The sequence below is a fragment of the Gadus chalcogrammus genome, chromosome 3, assembly GCF_026213295.1.
Source record: "Gadus chalcogrammus isolate NIFS_2021 chromosome 3, NIFS_Gcha_1.0, whole genome shotgun sequence".
In the NCBI taxonomy this organism is placed as follows: Eukaryota; Metazoa; Chordata; class Actinopteri; order Gadiformes; family Gadidae; genus Gadus; species Gadus chalcogrammus.
The window spans coordinates 2751721-2771251 of NC_079414.1; the positions used below are offsets into that span (position 1 = coordinate 2751721).

The 19531-nt window shown below is 45.3% G+C and overlaps 3 protein-coding genes across 8 annotated transcripts; 1 reads left to right on the plus strand and 2 right to left on the minus strand.

Moving 5' to 3' along the window:
* Positions 1-3716: 3716 nt before the first annotated feature.
* Positions 3717-5176, plus strand: si:ch211-198c19.1 (uncharacterized protein LOC100151013 homolog). Of its 3 annotated transcripts, none has more exons than XM_056587182.1 (2): positions 3717-3799; positions 3972-5176. In XM_056587182.1, exon 2 carries the CDS (start codon positions 3983-3985, stop codon positions 4499-4501), a length of 519 nt encoding a protein of 172 aa, XP_056443157.1. In that variant the 5' UTR covers positions 3717-3799; positions 3972-3982; the 3' UTR covers positions 4502-5176. The 3 variants fall into 3 exon arrangements, with proteins under 3 accessions (XP_056443157.1, XP_056443156.1, XP_056443158.1); XM_056587181.1 differs by having other exon boundaries at positions 3749-3804; XM_056587183.1 differs by having other exon boundaries at positions 3778-3804; positions 3969-5176.
* Positions 5177-7754: 2578 nt separating this feature from the next.
* zgc:66455 (uncharacterized protein LOC393502 homolog) lies at positions 7755-12578 on the minus strand. 4 transcript variants are annotated; one of them, XM_056587372.1, is made up of 9 exons: positions 12298-12576; positions 12189-12219; positions 10762-11919; positions 10352-10393; positions 10142-10242; positions 9851-9909; positions 9221-9387; positions 8763-8915; positions 7755-8299 (listed from the first exon to the last, which is right to left on the minus strand). In XM_056587372.1, the coding sequence occupies exons 1-9, from the start codon at positions 12382-12384 to the stop codon at positions 7908-7910; spliced, it is 2190 nt and encodes a 729-aa protein (XP_056443347.1). In that variant the 5' UTR covers positions 12385-12576; the 3' UTR covers positions 7755-7907. The 4 variants fall into 4 exon arrangements, with proteins under 4 accessions (XP_056443347.1, XP_056443348.1, XP_056443346.1 ...); XM_056587373.1 differs by having other exon boundaries at positions 10762-11980; positions 12298-12353; XM_056587371.1 differs by lacking the exon at positions 12189-12219 and having other exon boundaries at positions 10762-11980; positions 12298-12578.
* Positions 12579-17544: 4966 nt separating this feature from the next.
* LOC130380185 (N-acetyllactosaminide beta-1,3-N-acetylglucosaminyltransferase 2-like) lies at positions 17545-19531 on the minus strand. The gene has a single exon (XM_056587375.1). It carries the CDS (start codon positions 19529-19531, stop codon positions 18314-18316), a length of 1218 nt encoding a protein of 405 aa, XP_056443350.1. The 3' UTR covers positions 17545-18313.

Sequence of the window (19531 nt, forward strand, 5' to 3'; positions counted from 1 at the left end):
CATACATACATACATACATACATACATACATACATACATACATACATACATACATACATACATACATACATACATATACATGTATATATATATATATGGACTTTATATGGGGAGAGACTGAGATCAGGAAATGAGGTGCAGGTGGGAGGAATGAAATTAATTAATAATATATATTTTTAAAAGGTTCCGGCTCACAAATATTTATTTTGAGACTGTTGGTAATTAGTCTTGTGTCTATCTGAAAGACCTTGTAACAAGGGGGTCTATCTACCGACATTATACCAGAAACCGGTGTGAGCAATCATAATCAATAGGCTGTCAATAAAATATAAAACGATTCCCTATTCGATTAGCGTACCGTTTTTGGCTTGTTTAACAAAGCTTGAAACATATATTAAAGATTTAGGCCAAAAATATTACCTAACCCTAACCCTAACAACTAGTCTTTGGTCATTTTAAAGTTTACATGTTTAGTTTCACTTATCGATCTGCGTTTGAGTGGCAGGGAAAAGCAACGACAGGGACAGCGCTCTAAAATTCTTAAACCTCTGAAGGAAGACACTGGCCAATGTCTAAGCATTCAAATGCAATTGCATTTCTATCCTCATTGGAAACAATTGAAAAAAGGCTCCGGCCCTGTCAAATAAATGCTATGTGGACAATGGCTTCAAGATGGTGACCTTACTATTGGGAGACTTAAAACTCGGCATGGGGGAGTCCTTCCTGCCAGCCAGGTTGCCTTACCCTATAGGTGACTTGACCTGGAGTCTTTATGATGGGGAGAAGGATGAGAAGGTTGCAGTACGCCCCATCACCTCCGCCTCTGGGAATTGGGAGAACAGGAGTCTGGTTGGTGGGCTGCCTGGTTTTCACTGGCAGTTGCAGTGTTTTCCTGACTCCGATCAGACGGTTCTTCCTCTCTAGGGGACTAAAGCCCTGAATGCCCCGTCACAGACACCTGAGCTTCGTACAACGGGGCAGATTGGGAGAGGCTTCTGCGCAGCCGTTACCCACATCTGGCTCTCCGGGTTCTGACCTTCTGGGCTACCCAATACCGTCCAAATAGTGGGGAATCTATCCCTACTAGTAGAGGGACTGGGGGATTGGGGACTACACCAGCAGTCAGGCTGGCCCCTTAGGTTCTGGGTCTGGATGAGGGCCGTGGGGTAGTCCTTGGCGTCTCCATGGACACAGGACACCAGAATCCGTTGGAATGACAACCGTCCGACATACGCTGGCTGGACGAGGGTTACTGCACTACCAGAGTTGAGCTGCTACTGGGTCTCCTTATACGACCCACAGGTTGTGAGGGACGGCCGTGGTTGAGTAGGGGCATCTGAGTGTTCGGTTGAGGGCATGGGTACATCTCGGGCTGGGCAGCCCCAGGAGATGTGGCCGTCTTGTCTAGAAATGACGCAGCAACGAGAATCCTGGTTGTTGCCAGGCCGCTGTCAAGGCGAGAAACCGGGTGGGGTCTGGCTTGCCAGCTAGTCCCTTTCTCCAGGCTCTCGTTAGGTTCTCGACTCCACATAATTGGCCCTTAGTACCTCAGGTTTGCTGGTGCAAAACATCACCACTGGCACCTGCTGGTTCTCCAACAGATCCACCAGCCTGTTCAAAGTGTGTTGGCTGGTTTGGGCAGCATACTGGTTAGACTCTGAAGGCAATGCTTGAATGCAACGGTCCATCACAAGTCTGTTGATGATGGGGGGACCGTTCCCGCCCGTAAGCCAACTCTGGGTCAGGTGAGCGAGGTTGGCTACCTGGGCCCGGGCAGGCTGATTGGGATCGTATTTCCATGCATGAAGGGATGCCTTATCAATAGTGGGTGAGGATGGCAGTTTTGAGGCTAGTATGAATAGCTGCGTCTGATGCTATCAGACTTCCCCACACACTATGGACCTCCCCACAAAAAAAAGGCCCGGATCCCACCCCAATCAGCCACTGCACTCTTTTCCCAGGCGGCCGTTTGCTCGAAAAGTTCTAGATAGGCCATTTTCAGTAGAAAGCTTCATCAGCACTTCCTGGGGAGCCCTAGTTGGCTGACTGGGAGATTAGGTTCTCTGGCACCACTCCCTGAGGGGGGCCTGGAGATGAGGGGGTACAACTAGCCTGCTATCTGTTTCCACCCCCAAGTCCACGTAATAATATACTATAAAGATAGCCCTACAGGAAGTGATGTAATCAGGTGACCTAGGGGTCAAGGACACTTGAGAGTGAGCTAGATACCTGGGGTCCCTTTTATATGAAGGAGGGCCTCAAGGATATGCAATATTCAATTTGGGGGCTCTAGCCATACAGGAAGTGATTCACAAAGCATCATCAAATTTGCCATTGAAACACATGGTAATACCGAAACTATCTTAAAATGTAAGACACACAGTGTCAGTCATTTATGCACGTGCTCCCTTGTTCATCATTGACAGAACCTCCTCATGAATGACTGATATGTAGGATTCAAAGTCCATCATTGGCCACAATTAGAAAATGCACGTTAACGTTTCGTGGCGTGTTTACACAACATACGCTATTTGGGAAAGAACACCACCTGCGTTCGCATCAAAGTGGAATGTTCATATAGTGCTTACGGGAGAATGGCAAAAACATTTTACCCCTTTAATTTTCTAAGTTGGGTTCTTACAGTAACAGTGAAAAATGGCATAGATTGCAATGTTTATAATATTTTAATAATGATCATCAGATATTCACAGGGCTATAGGGATATTATGGATATCTATGGATATTGTAGGGTTTATGTTTTATTATTATATTGAATTGGAAATGCTTATAGCTCAGCCCCTGATTGCACAAACAGAGACTCTGGTACCATTTCCCCATAGAGAACGCTATAAGCCAAAGTCAAATTCAAACGATCAGTCCCGTCGCCCCGATGGAGGAAAATCTCTGATACTTGGAATGCATGCCTTATTTGACTTGCAGAACATTTTTGCCTCTTGGACCCATAATGCCCGTCCGGATAGACTTTTCTGTACAGTGAATCTTTGCTAAAATGTGAAGGAATTTTGATTGCATAAAAAATGGCACGATCAATATTCTATAAATCACATGTCCACTACAGAAGTTGCAAGGAACTGGAAACTTGACTCAAATTGATCTTCACCACTCGAGGAGACTTTTCTCATTTCCCCAAGTGTAGTAATATCTGTAGAAAGTTTAAAGAAAACTTTTAAGGGCCGATAGTGGTTCTGTTTGATACATAATGGAAGGTGAAAGGCAGATATTTCACGCAATCATCATATAGTGCCTTTCCAAGGTCGACATTCCAGATGGTTCTGTATAACAAACCATCTGGCACCGTCTGGTCAGGTTATGACAACCTATAAAAGGGGAAATTCGGAACATTGCATTTGCATTTACACGCCCTTTCAGATAGGTCCCATTCCAGTTAGCCATGTAACACAAGAAATTGACCAGTGGAAGATATGTGTAAACCAAACTGCATAACCTGACCCTACGCCCACCTGTCGAAAAAGGAGAAAATCGTTTTTGACAACATTTTCAATAAATAAATAAAAACGTTGATTTTTTTTAAAGTGTGTGTGGATACTTTGCCAATAGGTTTAATAATGACTAAAACCAACTATGTTTTAATATTAATAGTTGGTTTACATAAGCCAGCCAATCACAAGTTGAAGAGCTATGCAGCCATAAAGGAAGAGGAACCAGCATTGAAACTGTACGCTAACCACAGGTGGCCTACCTGCTATTTGTGTCACAAGCACTTCCTGTAATGTTTAACTGGCAGTTGTTTGATAGCGCTAGAGCCAAATATCTGAAGGTCTGGTAAGTGCACACATTCATTCTTTTGAGAAAAACCAATCTTAACAAAGCAAACTTTTGAGTCATTTGTATTTTCATGATGTCATTATGATTAAGTTATGTACATCTGCACCAGTGATGTATTTAAGTGTTTGTTTGGTATCATGATCGTATCCTTTCCTGTCTAGCAGATGCTCCAGAGATGAGTACCATTCTCTTCTCCTCCCTGCTGCTGTCTGTGGTGTTGGCCTCAGCGCCACCAACCCTTGATACTGACGAGGATCTGCAGAAGACCGGCTTCGGTCGTCCTCCCCCTCGCCATGGCCTCAGGCTGCTAAAGTGGTACGTTAAAGCGTGCCTGGATAACAACATGGAGGCTCTGTGCGACCCCGTCGCCGGAGAATACGGATTCCACCCGTTTGGCAACGAGGAGGACCTGCTGCCCAGGCTTCCAGACGGGCAGCCATTGGGATACTTCACCATCGGCAACCTCCACTCACCCCACGCAGAGGACCTGCCGTATGATGTGAGGAAGGACTACGACCCCAATGACCCTCTGAGCAACGAGGACAGAGTACTGGTCAAGTACAACGAGAACACCCAGCATGTCTCTGACATCTTCATCTCCGAGCATTACAACAAGACTAGGACCTACATCATCGGCCCCAAACTCCTTGCCTTCCTCAGGCAGCTAACGCACCACTTTTACATAGAAATGTGACGTGTTAGCTCTAGGTTATGTTTAACTGCATTTTCTTTGTCTGTGTGAAGCTTTTAACATTCATAATCAATTCGGAATCATTTGCTGAACTCATCAGTTTTTCAATTTAATTGTTTCATAAATGCACAAATTTTAAGATCACATATGCAATGAAAAACTTTAAAGGGAACGTTTTAGGGGAACAGACTTTATTTTTGTTTGCGCTCGTTAAAAGTAACACATGAACAGCTGGTGCGCTAGATGAGTGAGGCTCAGCTTCATTTTAGGATCTTTGTGGTGATTGGTTTGGAAATGAAACTCAGATGCCTGAAAAACCAATACCATTGTTTTGCTACCTTATTCCGTAATGGGTAATAGCGTATAATCATTTTAAGCAATAACAATTTGAAAAATACAAATCCTCACATACACTGACAAGTGTTTGTGCTTTTATTTATGCAGTTATATACATATCTGTATATTCCTTTATCAACCATTCAACTAACAGAGTTCAATGTGATATTATTAGAAATGTATATGAAATGATGGTTTTGTAGTACATCATATGTATTTCCATTGGTTTCAGACGAACTGGGAACAGATTGAGAGGAAATGATACGAAAAAGAACAGTAATAATACAAATGTATTGCATTAATAAAGCACTTGTTGATGCACTCTGGTCGCATTATTAATATTTAGTTCTAGCCCCTTAATGCCCGCCCACTTTAGAAACTGTTCTGTGCTTCAGGAATTATGAAATTAGTCAAAAACATAAAAAATGGATTGGAAGAAAAAGGAGCTCAGGATTATCAGGCCAGAACTTTAAAGTGAGCGTGTCTGTGTGTGTGTGTGTGTGTGTGTGTGTGTGTGTGTGTGTGTGTGTGTGTGTGTGTGTGTGTGTGTGTGTGTGTGTGTGTGTGTGTGTGTGTGTGTGCGTGCGTGTGTGTGTGTGTGTGTGTGTTTTGACCTTTGACATGGTCTCTGCCTCTTGTCATTAGTTTGTATATTGGGGAGGAGCCCATGTTCTGACCCCCTTGTTCATGTATACTGGATTATCTAGAAGGATTTGGTATAATGCACTGTGAAAAAATGTCAGGAACATTTGCTTTTGGCTCTGCATAAGAAAGCCAACCCTAGAGTGAACTTAACGAACCTGCAACGTGACCCCAGTCAGGCAATGGGAGGGGTGACTTCCATGTTCCGTAGGCCTCAACCAATAGGCAGAGGAGGCTCTAGCCCCGCCCTCAGGCAGGGAGCCTGCAGCATCCCTGGCAGTGCTAACCCTGCCGTGAATCTAAGAGGCCTGTAGAGTTGGGGGTGGGGGGGTAAATATCAACAGCCTGCAGTTTTCTCTCCTATTTGGCTTCGATAATGTTAGAACACCTCAAATAATTTACTTTAACCCAACGTGACTCCAGGATACAGTGGCTCAAGGATCCATGGTCAGTTAGGGTAAGGGTTCTTGTGCCTCGATGTAGGCGTTGGACATGGGGGATGGTGGTAGTTTTCGGCTGGGAGTGGACCCCCACCTGACAACCTGTGGCCATATTTGCCATTACCCGCTTAACATTTTGAACTACAAAGCTGTGTTCCCTACAACAGGATATATACTATAATAACGTTTTTGAATGTAATTCTGTTTTGTATCATTTACTTTCATATTTATTGATCATGTTAAACAATGTAAAAGTAATTAGGCTACCAAAACAGCAATATGAAAAATGTATCTATGATCTAGGGATTGATTAACGATGACATGGGGATGTCTGAGGGAACCGCAGTATGCAGTCAACTGATTCTTCAATGCAAACCTTGTTAAAACTTGAGATTGTGTTTGGCATCATAGTTGCAAAGGCACCCACCAGCCATGCCCTTCAACTGACTCACTGTAATGGCGCATTTCCACCGGCGGGTGCGAGTCGGTTCGGAGCCGTATTGAGCCGTACTCATCTCGCATTACTCCTCCATTGGGGTACTGAGACGTCTCAAAGGGTGCAAACAAGTTCGAGCTACACACGCTGTCCGTTGATTGGGCTGAGGCGTGCTGGGCCGAAGTGTAACCGCTGGTGGAAATGCCCCACTTGTGGACAAGAGCACCCCCAGCATCACAGCATCACCCCAAGCACCTCACACCTCCAGACACACAAAAGAAACCTAAGAATGAGAGCCCTGCTATAAACCAGAGGTGGCTCAGCAGACGGGCCACGTGAGAGCACACTGCAAAGGATAAGGTACGTATGCCTACTAATGGCTAGCACCTAGCCCAGCGATGGTGCGACACTCTGGCACGGAGGATGCTGTCACAGGTTAATGTTCTGCCTTTTGAAAGACTCATTTTACCACTTAAACCCGCCTCCTGTTTTTAATCTGTCACCCTTGCCTTTGGACATTTAGAGCCAACATTCTCAGGCTGGATCCAGAATATTTAAAGATAACCCAACTGCTTTTGATTCATCTTGGGCATAGGCAAAGATGAATATGTTAAATTGATCCTCATGCCATTCCCTTGACCATGACATGGAGTTAACTTCATTTCATTTGTACCTCAATAGCAATTCCATTCACACTTTCTGCCCAAATCCATTTCCCGCTGTTCCAACACAGAGAGGTAGCCATAAGATGCTGGCAAATCACCTTTGGAAGTCAATACATATTATCATAACCGGGTTTTTTTTGGGTGAACCTTTGACGTCGTATGATAGTACACTCTTGATAACTTGCCCTAAACCGTACATTTGCATCTTTGTCATCCTCCCCATGCATGTTCGCAAGGCCATCAGGTTTAATATTAGTTTTGTGGTCCCCAGTGAGTAGCAACAGATATCATGAAACATGATCTCATGATCTTCAGTGGAAAAGTGAGACAAGAGCAAACCAAGCAGAAGATGAGAACATGGAGTGTATCCATCGGAGAGGCCCACCTGGAGGTGGTGCTGCCAGACATGTGGTAGGCCTGGTGCTTAGCGAGAACACCCTGCTGTGAGAAGGTCACACACCCGGCCCCGCTGAAACCCTTCAGCCCCATGTGTTCAGCAGAAGGCGCCCTTCAGCAGGGAGCCCTGCCGCCCGCGGAGCTGCACTAAGCAGATACCATCGAGAACCACATGAATGGTACAGTCTCTAGGGACAGGCCGGGCCGACCGTTGGCTGGAATAACATCAGAGTGGAGATGCATCGGTTCCTTCTCATGCAGCCATTAGAAGTACAATCAGCTTCAAGAAAATGCTTAGTCAATTAGGCCCAAATCAGAGGATACTCAATAATCAAAGAAAGTACTATATTTATTTATTTATTTTTTTACTCAGACCATTGTAAGGCTCATATATTTGTGGTGAAAAGTGAAAGAAAATGTAGTCAATCTACAGTTTAATAAATCAAAGAATAGAAGCCAAGTGCCTGATGGGGTGGACCCCGTTCACCACGCCGTCACTGCCTCCCCATCTCCTCTGGGGGATCGATCAGACCGTCCAGTGGCAGGATGGGGTTGAAGCGCAGCAATGGCACGTCAACAGGGGGGCAGCATTCTTTGGGGTGAGACCAGCCCTCTTTGGGATGGGCCCAGCCGTCCTTGGGGCGCCGTATGGGCGGGGGTGGCGGGGGCAGGTCTGCGTCTGCGTCGAAATTCCGGCGTTCTCTGGCAGGGCGGGGAATGTCATCGGTCAAGCCGTCCCTGTGGCAGTGGAGCAGGAAGGTGCCGCGGTGGTGGCGGCTGTACATTACCGCCATGGAGGCCAGGAGGGTCAGGATGAGGACGCTGAGCAGGAAGAACACCACGTACACGCCCTTGGTGACCTCTGCAGACGGTCCGGACCGGCATCCTATAAAGAACCCAGGGACCATCAGTAAGCAGAGTGGGGAAACATGTTCTGGGATAATCACAGTTGATTAAAGCCATTATATTCTTATATTACACAAGGTTATAGCGCTTTTATTCCTAATTTCTATGTATATACATTTTTTGTGTTATTATCTTAACTATTCCAACATGACAAAGCCTGCTTATCGTTTTTAAGTTTTATGGACACATGCTCAACTGCAGGCCAGTTTCCCCCAGATTTCAGCCTGTCTGCAGACTCTAGATTTATTTGTGAGACATTACATCAATAGAGACACTTTCAAGACACCGCAGAGCTGAGGCATCCTGCTCAAGAATGATGCAGTCAAGTTGGGAATAATGGGGAACCTTGACCCGTGGCGACCCTTACTATAGTAGGAAACATTTGGAGGAACACAGACTTAAACCACCAGCAGTGGAATGGGTTCATTGGGATGAGCCCGTACCGGAGGCCTTGGCATCCACACAGACCGTTCCCGAGCCCAGCCGCGACGCGTCCTTGAACCCTGGCCGGCAGTGACACGAGTAGGAGCCGAACACGTTCACACATTCCGCATTCGTGTCACATAGCATTAAGTGAGTGCCGCATTCGTTGACATCTAACAAATGGGAAACCAAAAGAGGATAGAAAGAAATTGCATAGCAGATAACAGGACAGATGACATTTATGAAGAGAAGTAATGAATTCCCATCTTGTCTATATTTATAAGGAGAGATAAGGAATATACAAATGTTTTTTCAATTCAGCAGGGTCTTTTTGACAGGGATAAGAAACTGAAAAAACCAAGATCAGGATATTTAAATTTGGTTGTTTACATGGTTCATGATTCATATTCATGTTGTGCTAATAGTTTGACCGAACCCAAGGCCACGGAGCAGGGCAGCCAGGAGGGCCAGGGTCTACCTGCTGTGGAGACAGAGACAATGACGGCATGGCTCTGGCTGTCCTGCAGCTTGATGCTGGTCTCTATGAGCTCCTGCAGCATGGTATGGATGGCTGTGTGGACATGCTGACCAGCAACCCCCTCTGAGAGCTGCAGCCAGAGGATGTACAGGACCCCCGCACTGAGCCTGCCAACACACCCACCCAGAGAACACAACTCTGCCGTTAATGTATACTTAATAAATAAACTAGTTTCTAATAAACTAGTTCTTTAGAAAAGTGGCTGGACATTCGACACATGAAAATACCCTAACAATTCAAAGGTTAAATCCGCCTAGCCAGAGATGAGGGTAAGAATGAAAGATTCAAGAAATGTTGAACACACACACACACACACACACACACACACACACACACACACACACACACACACACACACACACACACACACACACACACACACACACACACACACACCCCCCCCCCCCCCCCCCCCCCCCCCCCCCCCCCCCCCCCAGGCCAAGGTCACCCCCAGGCTTACCCGCGTTCACACACGTATATCAGAATCTCTTTATTGTCATTGCACAAAGTGCAACGAAATTGGGGGGAATATCACACAACACATCAGCATTTGAATGCTCTGATACACACCTTTTTATCCTTTTGGACAACATTTTTGGGGTAGAAAGAAATTCCAGTTGCTTGCTGATCTGAAGAAGAAGAAGCAGAACTACAAAAGGTTTTGAAATGGCACAGTTTGGAACAATTGCATCACATTTCAAATTAATATTCTCATACACAAATGGTAAGCAAGCTTGAGATATTGGATTTAAGCTAATTTAGGCAATCTAAAGGGTTAGTCTGTACATACAGACACCTTCTTTGGATATACTAAATAAGTATATTTATTTTTATTATTTTAACACGCAGCTGCTGACATACCAAGGTCTTCACAGAGAGCAGCATGGACCTTGCTGTGCGGTCCCAGTGTTCCTCAGGATTGTGTTGGAAGTTCACCTCGACGCCGACCTCAAAAAGGTGATCTGACATGGGCCAAAAAATAAAGAGAACCAGCAGTACTTATCAACAAGTCATACAAGATCCTCAAAATAATATTTATTTTCCAAAGCCCCTTAAATCTAAAATACCTACCACCGGGTATATGTCCAAACTCTGCGTGAATCCTGTCATCTCCTGGCAGACACGAGCACATTGAATAAACATGAAAACTGCAAATGCACATTTTGTCCCACCAGCGAATTCATGCCACAAGCCATAGTGCACTGACATTTATAATACTAATATTTGTTAAATATGAGGCAAGGCCTACTCTACAATGCTTCTTAAAGTATTGCGAATGTGATAGTGGTTGCTTTGTATTCTTCCCAAAACTAGACCAAGTTAACCCTAACAGGGAAAAGAGCAACGTCCTATAATCTGCAGCACTACTTTGTTACAAAGAAGATTCAGGACCTGGAGTCCAGTTTGGGTTCAGCTCCACAGCCTTGACTCTACAAAAGGGACAGCACGTCCTACTGCACACTTACGCCACATCTACCCACCCGTGGTTCTGGGACCCGCCCGCTGATCCACCACGCTGGGCTGTGCAGGTGGGGGGGCTCTCTGGGTGTGGACGGACACAAAGTGATCCGTGGAAGGAGGTTGTGATTCAGGGTTCTTGCTGAGCCGTGTGCCCTCAACCTCAACCTCTTCTGAATGCTGCACCGACTTGACGGCCATCAAATGCTCAGCTGGCAAACTGATGTTCTGCGGCGCTGGGGAGGTAAAAGTGCTTTCGTCTGACTGCAGCTCTTCCACATTTCTGCGAGTGGCGGTGGAGCTGTGCAGCGACGGCCTGGAGCTCGGAGGAGCATGGACTGCTTCGTGGTCCGACTGGTTCTCCGCCGCCCGTTTCCCGGCTCGCAGAGTCCCAGCGGACGCTGGGATTGAATCCTCCGAGGGGCCCTCAAACTCCCCAACCCCTGGGGACGGTGTGCGGTGGTTTTCATGCACAGCAAGGCCTTCCTCCTCTATCAGAATCAGAGCGCCTCTCAGGGTGCCGGCTTGTTCTGCTGGAGGCCCGGGCATCCAGTGCTGCATCACAGGCAGGGTGGAGGTCGGCGGGTAGTAATCGTTCCCCAGGTCATCCTTCTCTGGGGAGAGTAGGGCTGGTCCGTCGACCACTACGGATTCCTCATTTCCACTATTGCTCTTTGGTAAATATTCAGTCCCCCTTTCCCCAGGAGGAGGCACGGCTGTAACGCTCGTCCCCATCCATGAGATGTTATCGGGCTCCGTGCGTTTGTCAAGGGGGTTGTAGACCGCCGGGGGTCCGAAGGCCTGGTAGCGCCCGTAGACGCCCCTGTACGAGTAACTGGGGTGCCCTCCGATCAGCAGGACCACGTGGAGCGTGTTGGAGACCGAGATGTACTTGGCCTCGCGCCAACACTTCTGCAGGATCTTGTGAGCGCCGTAGACGCCCGCGGCCTCGTCCACATGGATCTGATCCTGCTTGAGGTGGCAGGCATCGGACGGGACCAGGTCTTCCAGGTACAGCTGGATGCGCATGGTGGGGTCCACCTGGATGGTCCAGTTGCACCAGAGGGCCGGGTTGGAACACAGGTAGTCCGGGGAGAAGAACTCCCCGCTCTCCCCACGCAGGACCTGGTGACAGCCCCGCAGCGCATAGAAGGCGTGGCCGCCCTCGTCCATTTGTTCGTCTGGGGGAGAGCGAGCGGGATGCGATATGTGATAAGACTTCTCTTCATCTGATGTTAAAAACTAAAGAGAAATTACCAAGATTTATTTAGTAGTGCATTTCGTGTATGTTGCTTGGTTGATAAAGTAAAAGAGTAATGAAAGAGCTTAGGTGTTTTTGGGTCAACCTGAACTAACTTTTTTATTTTCAAATCACAGTAATTTGGATGTTTAGGGAACTATTATTATTAACATCATAAATATTATTAACGGTATAATACAAATGTCTTACCCGAAACATTAGTAACATCATCTTCAATAATCTAGGAACACAAGCAATGAGATTAATATTAACTGTTGCGTTAGGATTCCTAGTGTTTGCGTTTAAGAAGGTTTCTCACCTGCGAGTAGCAGCATTTCGTAAGAATTCCAAATATTAGCACAAAGATGGACTTCTTGAGCCCAAAATGATATTGTGGCATCTTCATGTTTTCTCAGTATTAAGATCCTGGTAACTTTTGCTAGCACGATAGATTCCGTTTCCTATCCTTCTCTGCCAGAAGGCGATCCAGCAGGTGACATTTATCAACTGATTGGAGGTCCCGACGCGCCTGGCCATCAAGCGGCAGGCAGGCGGCGCTCTGGAGGGCGGGACAGAGTGGCAGGGTGTGTGAGCTGGAGCGCGTTCTGGTATATAAATAACTACAAGTCACCATGCAAGGTGGTCAGCAGCGGAATCCATACGGCCCCCAGGCCAGAAGGCCACCTTCCGTTGCCTTCCTAGAGGGGCGGCGGACTTTGTCCCTCCCCATGTGCCTCCCAGAGTTTCCTAAATCAATATAACTGTAAACTGTTTTTAATCCGGACACTTTATGCAGGCAATAGTCTATTTTTACACATTCCAAAAAACATGTTATTGCTCCCTAATAAGAAAATTAGAAAAATTGACTGCGTTATAGGCCTATATGGTTGGTTAATATAATCCCTCATATTTTAATGACAAGTGGGTTGTCATTAATTAATCTCACAGAAAAAAATATTCCTCTGTGTCAAATCCTTTGGAGGGCAACCATAAAATGGTCACACACTATTTGGTAATGGTATATGTTTTTTTTGCCGTTATATTGCCATTAGTTTATGCCGATTATGCTTTATGCTGATTTTTTAACTAAACCTGTCAACAACAATACAATTATGGACTTATTGTGTATCATTAGGCCTAATGTTACTCCCTTTTCCAAATTCTTTGTTTTAAATAATGAATCTTACATAATGCAGAGCGATATCTCACACAGAATAAAAACTATAGGCCTAATGTATGCTTTTACGGGTGTACGATTAAAGGCCGCTTTTACGCGAGCCGCGCAGCCTGCAAGGCTGTGATTGGTCTGCTGGTCTGGTTACTACTTCCTGTCTGGAGTATCACATTTCCTGTTTTCATACCGCCATTTTTAAAAGCCAGAAGGCAAGGACGACCCGGCAGGCTCATATATAAAAGCATTAACGTGAAGTGAAGTTAACTTTGCTGCCAACACATTATGTCGTTTTAAAATGTAGAGAGATATGCAGCACATTTATACAACCCCAATGATCAACAACTTCATCACCCCTGTTCCTCTGTCTGTTGCCATCATTCACTGTGTATGGTAGGGCTTTGACTTCGAACTTCGTGATTCGAATATAATTCGAATATCAAAAATCAAAATCAAAATTCGAACGAATATTAGGCAGCCCTTAATATTCGAACCTGTTATGGGCAGGCCAAGAGGGAGAGACGTCGGAGAACCCATGCAGTCTATTCATAATATTGTAAAGACCACGGAAGAGGCAGTGAATGAAGTATTGATTAGACAGCGATTTATTAGAAACATAATAAACCGTTGGAACACGCAAGACCGGTAACCATAGCAACACCTGTAAACAAACCTCGCAAAGCCCAATCCAGGGCTGAATCCGAATACTCATACTTATAGTATGCATTTTGTAGTATGCCACAAATATAGCGCGTCCGAATGCTCAGTGTGCATTGTGTAGTACGGAAAACGTTTCCGAATGCGTACTACCGCCACAGTATACAACGGTAGGTCACTACGTTACCAGACTACGAGTCAGCCATCTCTTCTTCGTTCGTTACCAGACTACGAGTCTGGTAACGAACGAAGAAGAGATGGCTGACCCGACACTACCAACAGCGGCTTAGAAAGACGTCATAGAAAGCGGCGAAAAAAAGAGACATTAAAAAAGTAAAGTAAGTAATTAAGTAAAAAGAGACATTTTTTATTTAATAGCAACGATGACAAGACGGAAAACAGGTAACTTATCAAGGTAATTTTGCCGGCATCTGAGGGGAGACACGTCATCTCCAAACATCCGGTGGAGTTACGGCGGTGTTCGGAAGAGTTCAGAGGCGTTCTACGCATAAAGGCGGCTGCATGCTTCAGCGTTGGTGTTACGTTGTTGCGCAAAATTTACTCAAAGCAATTCATGCTCCCTTTTAGGTTGCGCGTGTTGCCAAGCAATTTACCGCCAGAACAGTAGGTGGAGTAATATGTGGAGGAAAGTTTTTCGTTGAAGACGACCTCGAGAATGACGTCTTTGTCTGTGGGAGTCGTTGGTTTGTTTATGTGCCAGATCGTGTTCTCCCCATACACAGTGAATGATGGCAACAGACAGAGGAACAGGGGTGATGAAGTTGTTGATCATTGGGGTTGTATAAATGTGCATATCTCTCTACATTTTAAAACGACATAATGTGTTGGCAGCAAAGTTAACTTCACTTCAGGTTAATGCTTTTGTATATGAGCCTGCCGGGTGATACTCCAGACAGGAAGTAGTAACCAGACCAGCAAACCAATCACAGCCTTGCAGGCTGGGCGGCTCGCGTAAAAGCTTACGTAAAAAATGACGCAAGTCTAGAAAGTCTGCTGGTCTGGTTGCTACTTCCTGTCTGGAGTATCACCCGGCAGGCTCATATACAAAAGCATTAACCTGAAGTGAAGTTAACTTTGCTGCCAACACATTATGTCGTTTTAAAATGTAGAGAGATATGCACATTTATACAACCCCAATGATCAACAACTTCATCACCCCTGTTCCTCTGTCTGTTGCCATCATTCACTGTGTATGGGGAGAACACGATCTGGCACATAAACAAACCAACGACTCCCACAGACAAAGACGTCATTCTCGAGGTCGTCTTCAACGAAAAACTTTCCTCCACATATTACTCCACCACCTACTGTTCTGGCGGTAAATTGCTTGGCAACACGCGCAACCTAAAAGGGAGCATGAATTGCTTTGAGTAAATTTTGCGCAACAACGTAACACCAACGCTGAAGCATGCAGCCGCCTTATAAGTCATGTCATCGCCAACGCAGCCAACCTGCATTAATTTGTTGTACCACCGGGTTGTGCTAGTTTTGAATGGGACTCTCTAAATCGACGCCACTTCGACCTGGGCGGGACTTTACGTCCTACGTCACTCGCTATGGGTGTGTGCATGTGTGCGCGTAGCCGTCACTCTTGATGGGTGTGCATGTGAGAAAGGTTTTGGCTTTTAGTGTCTATGGGTTGGTAATCACGGTTCTGATGATTTTTCTGATGGAAAAGTGGTCTTTTATTCCCATAATCTTTGTTCAGTGAACGCATAAACCCGTTTGTTAGTTAGCAGTTAAACAAAATGCGATCTCTTTGTTTACAGTTACCAACGACCAACTGATGATTGGGGGTTCGATTCCCTAGTGATGCAAGGTTTTTTCTTTCATTTTGGACTGCACACACATCGCGAGTGACGGATAGTCGCACAATGTACACACATCACTGTCTTTACAATTTCTAGGCAACCGAAGTTTAAAGATTGTCAAGTGGTTAAATCTTGAATCGCAACTCATTAACGCGGGGATAAGGGGTTCGATTCCTTAATGAAGCTAGCTTTTTTCTTTCATATTGGACTGGATGTTTGTATGCCATTTTGCGTAACTTGTAGTTTATGATGAAGAAATGTTACTGGGGTTAAGGTTAGGGTAACATATACTGTACAAAAGCTGAAACTATTAGCCAGGAGTGGGAAAGATGCAGACGCAGACGTGGGAAGCAATAAGACACAGCAACACACAGTTGCCTGTTGCAAAATGGTTCAGAGTTTAATAGAAATAGTTAGGGTTATATGGTATGGCTATAGTCGAATGTTAGCTTAGTTCGTGTTGTTTCGTCATGTTAATCGCTAGTAATAGTAAGTACTGTGTGTGTGTGTGTGTGTGTGTCCGTGCAACACACACACACACACACACACACACACACACACACACACACACACACACACACACACACACACACACACACACACATACCAGAGGTGTCAAGTAACTAAGTACAAATACTTAGTTACCTTACTTAAGTAGAAATTTTGGGTATCTATACTTTCCTGGAGTAATTATTTTTCAGCCTACTTTTTACTTCTACTTATTACATTTTCACGCACTTATCTGTATAGTTTCTACTCCTTACTTTTGCGCTACTCCTATTTAATTTCGTCTTGTTTTTTTCCGCATAAAAAAAACTAAAAAAAAAACTATCCAGATAATTCGCGCCATCGGATAGAGTGATTTGATTGGTTGGATGAGAATAGAAACATTCTGACACCCTATTGGTTTATATGCGATCCTTGGCACCTGCGCATGACCAGAGCCCGTCTACATTCTCTGACATGACATAAATCGCGCCACATTCCAGCTAGGAAATAGCAGACGTAGATGAGCCAAATGTCCCAACCAAGCACCGGTGAGGAGGTTCGTAGCCAAGAAGACCAGCCAACCCTTCTACATCCCTGGCCGTACCTGGAAGAATTTTTTAAAATGGTTCGATGCAAAAACAACTCGGTTCTTACTCCTTACATCTTAAATTCCTGCAGCTAAGCTTGGATACATACATTTACATTCCCAATAAAGGCTTTTGATAACATGCCTCTGAAGTTTGACTTTTTGCACCCTTCCAATGGTTACAGGGAACTAGTCATCATATCGTCCACTCCATGAAACACATGTTAATGCTCAGTAGTACACATATGCATTGTACTAATATGCGTTTATTTTCAATGGGCATAAATGCGTCTGAAACAGGTGCATCCCAATTTTTTCAACATTAACATTATAGTCATTAGATGGCCTTTAGAAAAATGTTTTTTTTGGGGAAGTGGGGCAGTGTGCTATAGAGGTGTTCTGTGTGTGTGTCACTAATTCACGGATGGGATAAATGCAGAATTCCTTGATTCCAAAAATTCCTTGTAGGTGGAAGCATACTTGGCAAAAAAGCTGATGTAATTCTATAGGCCCCTGTGGCACGGCCTAAGCTTTTGTCCTTGATGGCATTTTCCCCCCTTGCATTACTTTTACTTTAATACTTTAAGTAGTTTTGAAACCAGTACTTTTATACTTTTACTTAAGTAAAAAGCTTGAGTTGATACTACAACTATTTTTAAATGCTAGTATCTATGTTTCTACTTGAGTAATGAATGTGAATACTTTTGACACCTCTGGCACACACACACACACACACACACACACACACACACACACACACACACACACACACACACACACACACACACACGCACACACACAAGTGAAATTTGAATAAACTTGAATCCCTTTATTACTATACCTAAAATGAAGCTCTTATTGATATAAAAACTCATAGACATTCAATCAAATTAACTCAATAAATCATACTAATGACATTGACAATGTATCCGAATCAAGTAATTTTGATATCTACAATACATCTATAATCGCCATTGACATATTTAATATGATGTCAGAGCACTGTTGAACAGATACCCTGGCTCTCTCATGCTGTCCTGAAAAGAGAAATACTGTACATTTAATCGTTCAAATTCATTAGAGAAGTATATTTAAGATGCGTTTACACAGAAAAAATTTAAGAGGAAGATACCGTGTTACTAGTAACTAATTCTTCTTTGTTTCGGGAAACATGGTTCAGGTTTGAAAGTTGATCAACTGTTCTGTTTCTTAGTAAATCCAGTAATCCACTGCGACTTTCCCTTTGACCCATTCTCCATTTAGTGATAATGCATTCAGACATTCCTCCTATTTGTAGGTCTGGTTTGGTGCTGGCACTTTAAAATGTGTAATGTCATTGTCTAACTAATTCCATAGCTTCTTCAGCCTAGGTCAGAAATCTGCAAATTCCATAAAAGTGACAGATAATAACGTAACACAGTCGTAAAGGTTTGGTTACAAATAAAATGATTCCAATATTTTCTTTCATCATTATTGTCCAAGGAATTAGCACCCCTGAACACGTTAAGGCCTTTCTCTACAATCCATCTCTTCTTCCACTTTGAACCTGCAGGTTTGGACGACTATGTTAGAATGGACGGTTGTTATCCGGTGGCCTCGTTCACCTCGTGGAGTTCTGGCAGTCTAGTCTGGGGTCAGCGAGCCAGGACCAGATCTTGATCATCTCCTGTGGGGTCCGACTGTGAACCAGGATCAGGTTCTTGTACACACACGGGTTCTCCCGGTACTTCTTGTCCACATCAAAGGTTTGGAAGCCCTTGTGTTTCTCTGGCACCAGTCCCATCTTCTTCAAACACATCCCAGTAAAAACATCGTCGATCGGGAAGAGCGCCACCTGCTGGGAGACTTTGTAAAGACGCAGTGCCAAAGGCCCTGAGTAGAGATACCCTCCTCCGCCTGCGTAGGGGGGGTAGTCGCCCACAAACACACTCTCTGGGATGAAGTACTTGAGCCTGTGATCCCGGTGGGGGCTGGCGTTCTGGATGACGTCACCAACAAAGAGGTCTTTTGTCATCCCCTCTGGCAGATGTTCCAGGTATTGGATGATTTGCCGGGTGTTGACGAAGACGTCGTCATCCCCCTTCAGGATGTAGGGGGCGTTGGAACAGTGTTGACTGAACCACTCCAGGAAGTGAGTTTCTTTGAGTGTGAGGTTGAAGAAGGAGTCCCTGTAATCCCATTGGAGTAGATCTCTGTTCCGCTCCGCCTCGTGGCTCAGCATCCCCGATAGATCAGGGAAGTGGTCCACCGAGGAGGCGGTGCCAAGGAGGAACACGGTCACCACCGTCCGATTGGCCACGTTACCCGCCCGTCCCCAGGACTGCCGGATGGCCTGCCGGCGGTCAAAGTGAGGTGCTAGCGACTTGATGGCCAAGAGGAGGAAGGGTCTGTCGTCACAGAGGTGTGGTTGATTGATGAGAATGGGGTAGGCTCTGCAGCGCATGTACAAAAGGAAGTCCTGGAAACGCTGGGGCAGGGTGTTGTAGTCCCCTACTTGTCGGGGGACCCGGTGGTCTGGCTCACAGGGTTTGAGGGCCTGGGAGTTATTAAGCCACCAGGGCGTCCGGGCCACCAGGGAGTCATCCCTGGTGGGCGCCACGTTCAGGATGGGGTTGTAGAGGAGATCCAGGTGCTGCTGCTCCCTGTTCCAGAAGGATTCACTCCATGTCCACCAACGCCAAAACCTTAACGGTACGTTCAGTTTGTGGATGCCTTGCTTGTGCTGGCCCATCATCCTTGCCACAACCACCAGCAAACCGATGAAGATGAGCATCATTGTGCCACTGAGAACCCTGCTCCTCCGGTGACCGACGGCCAT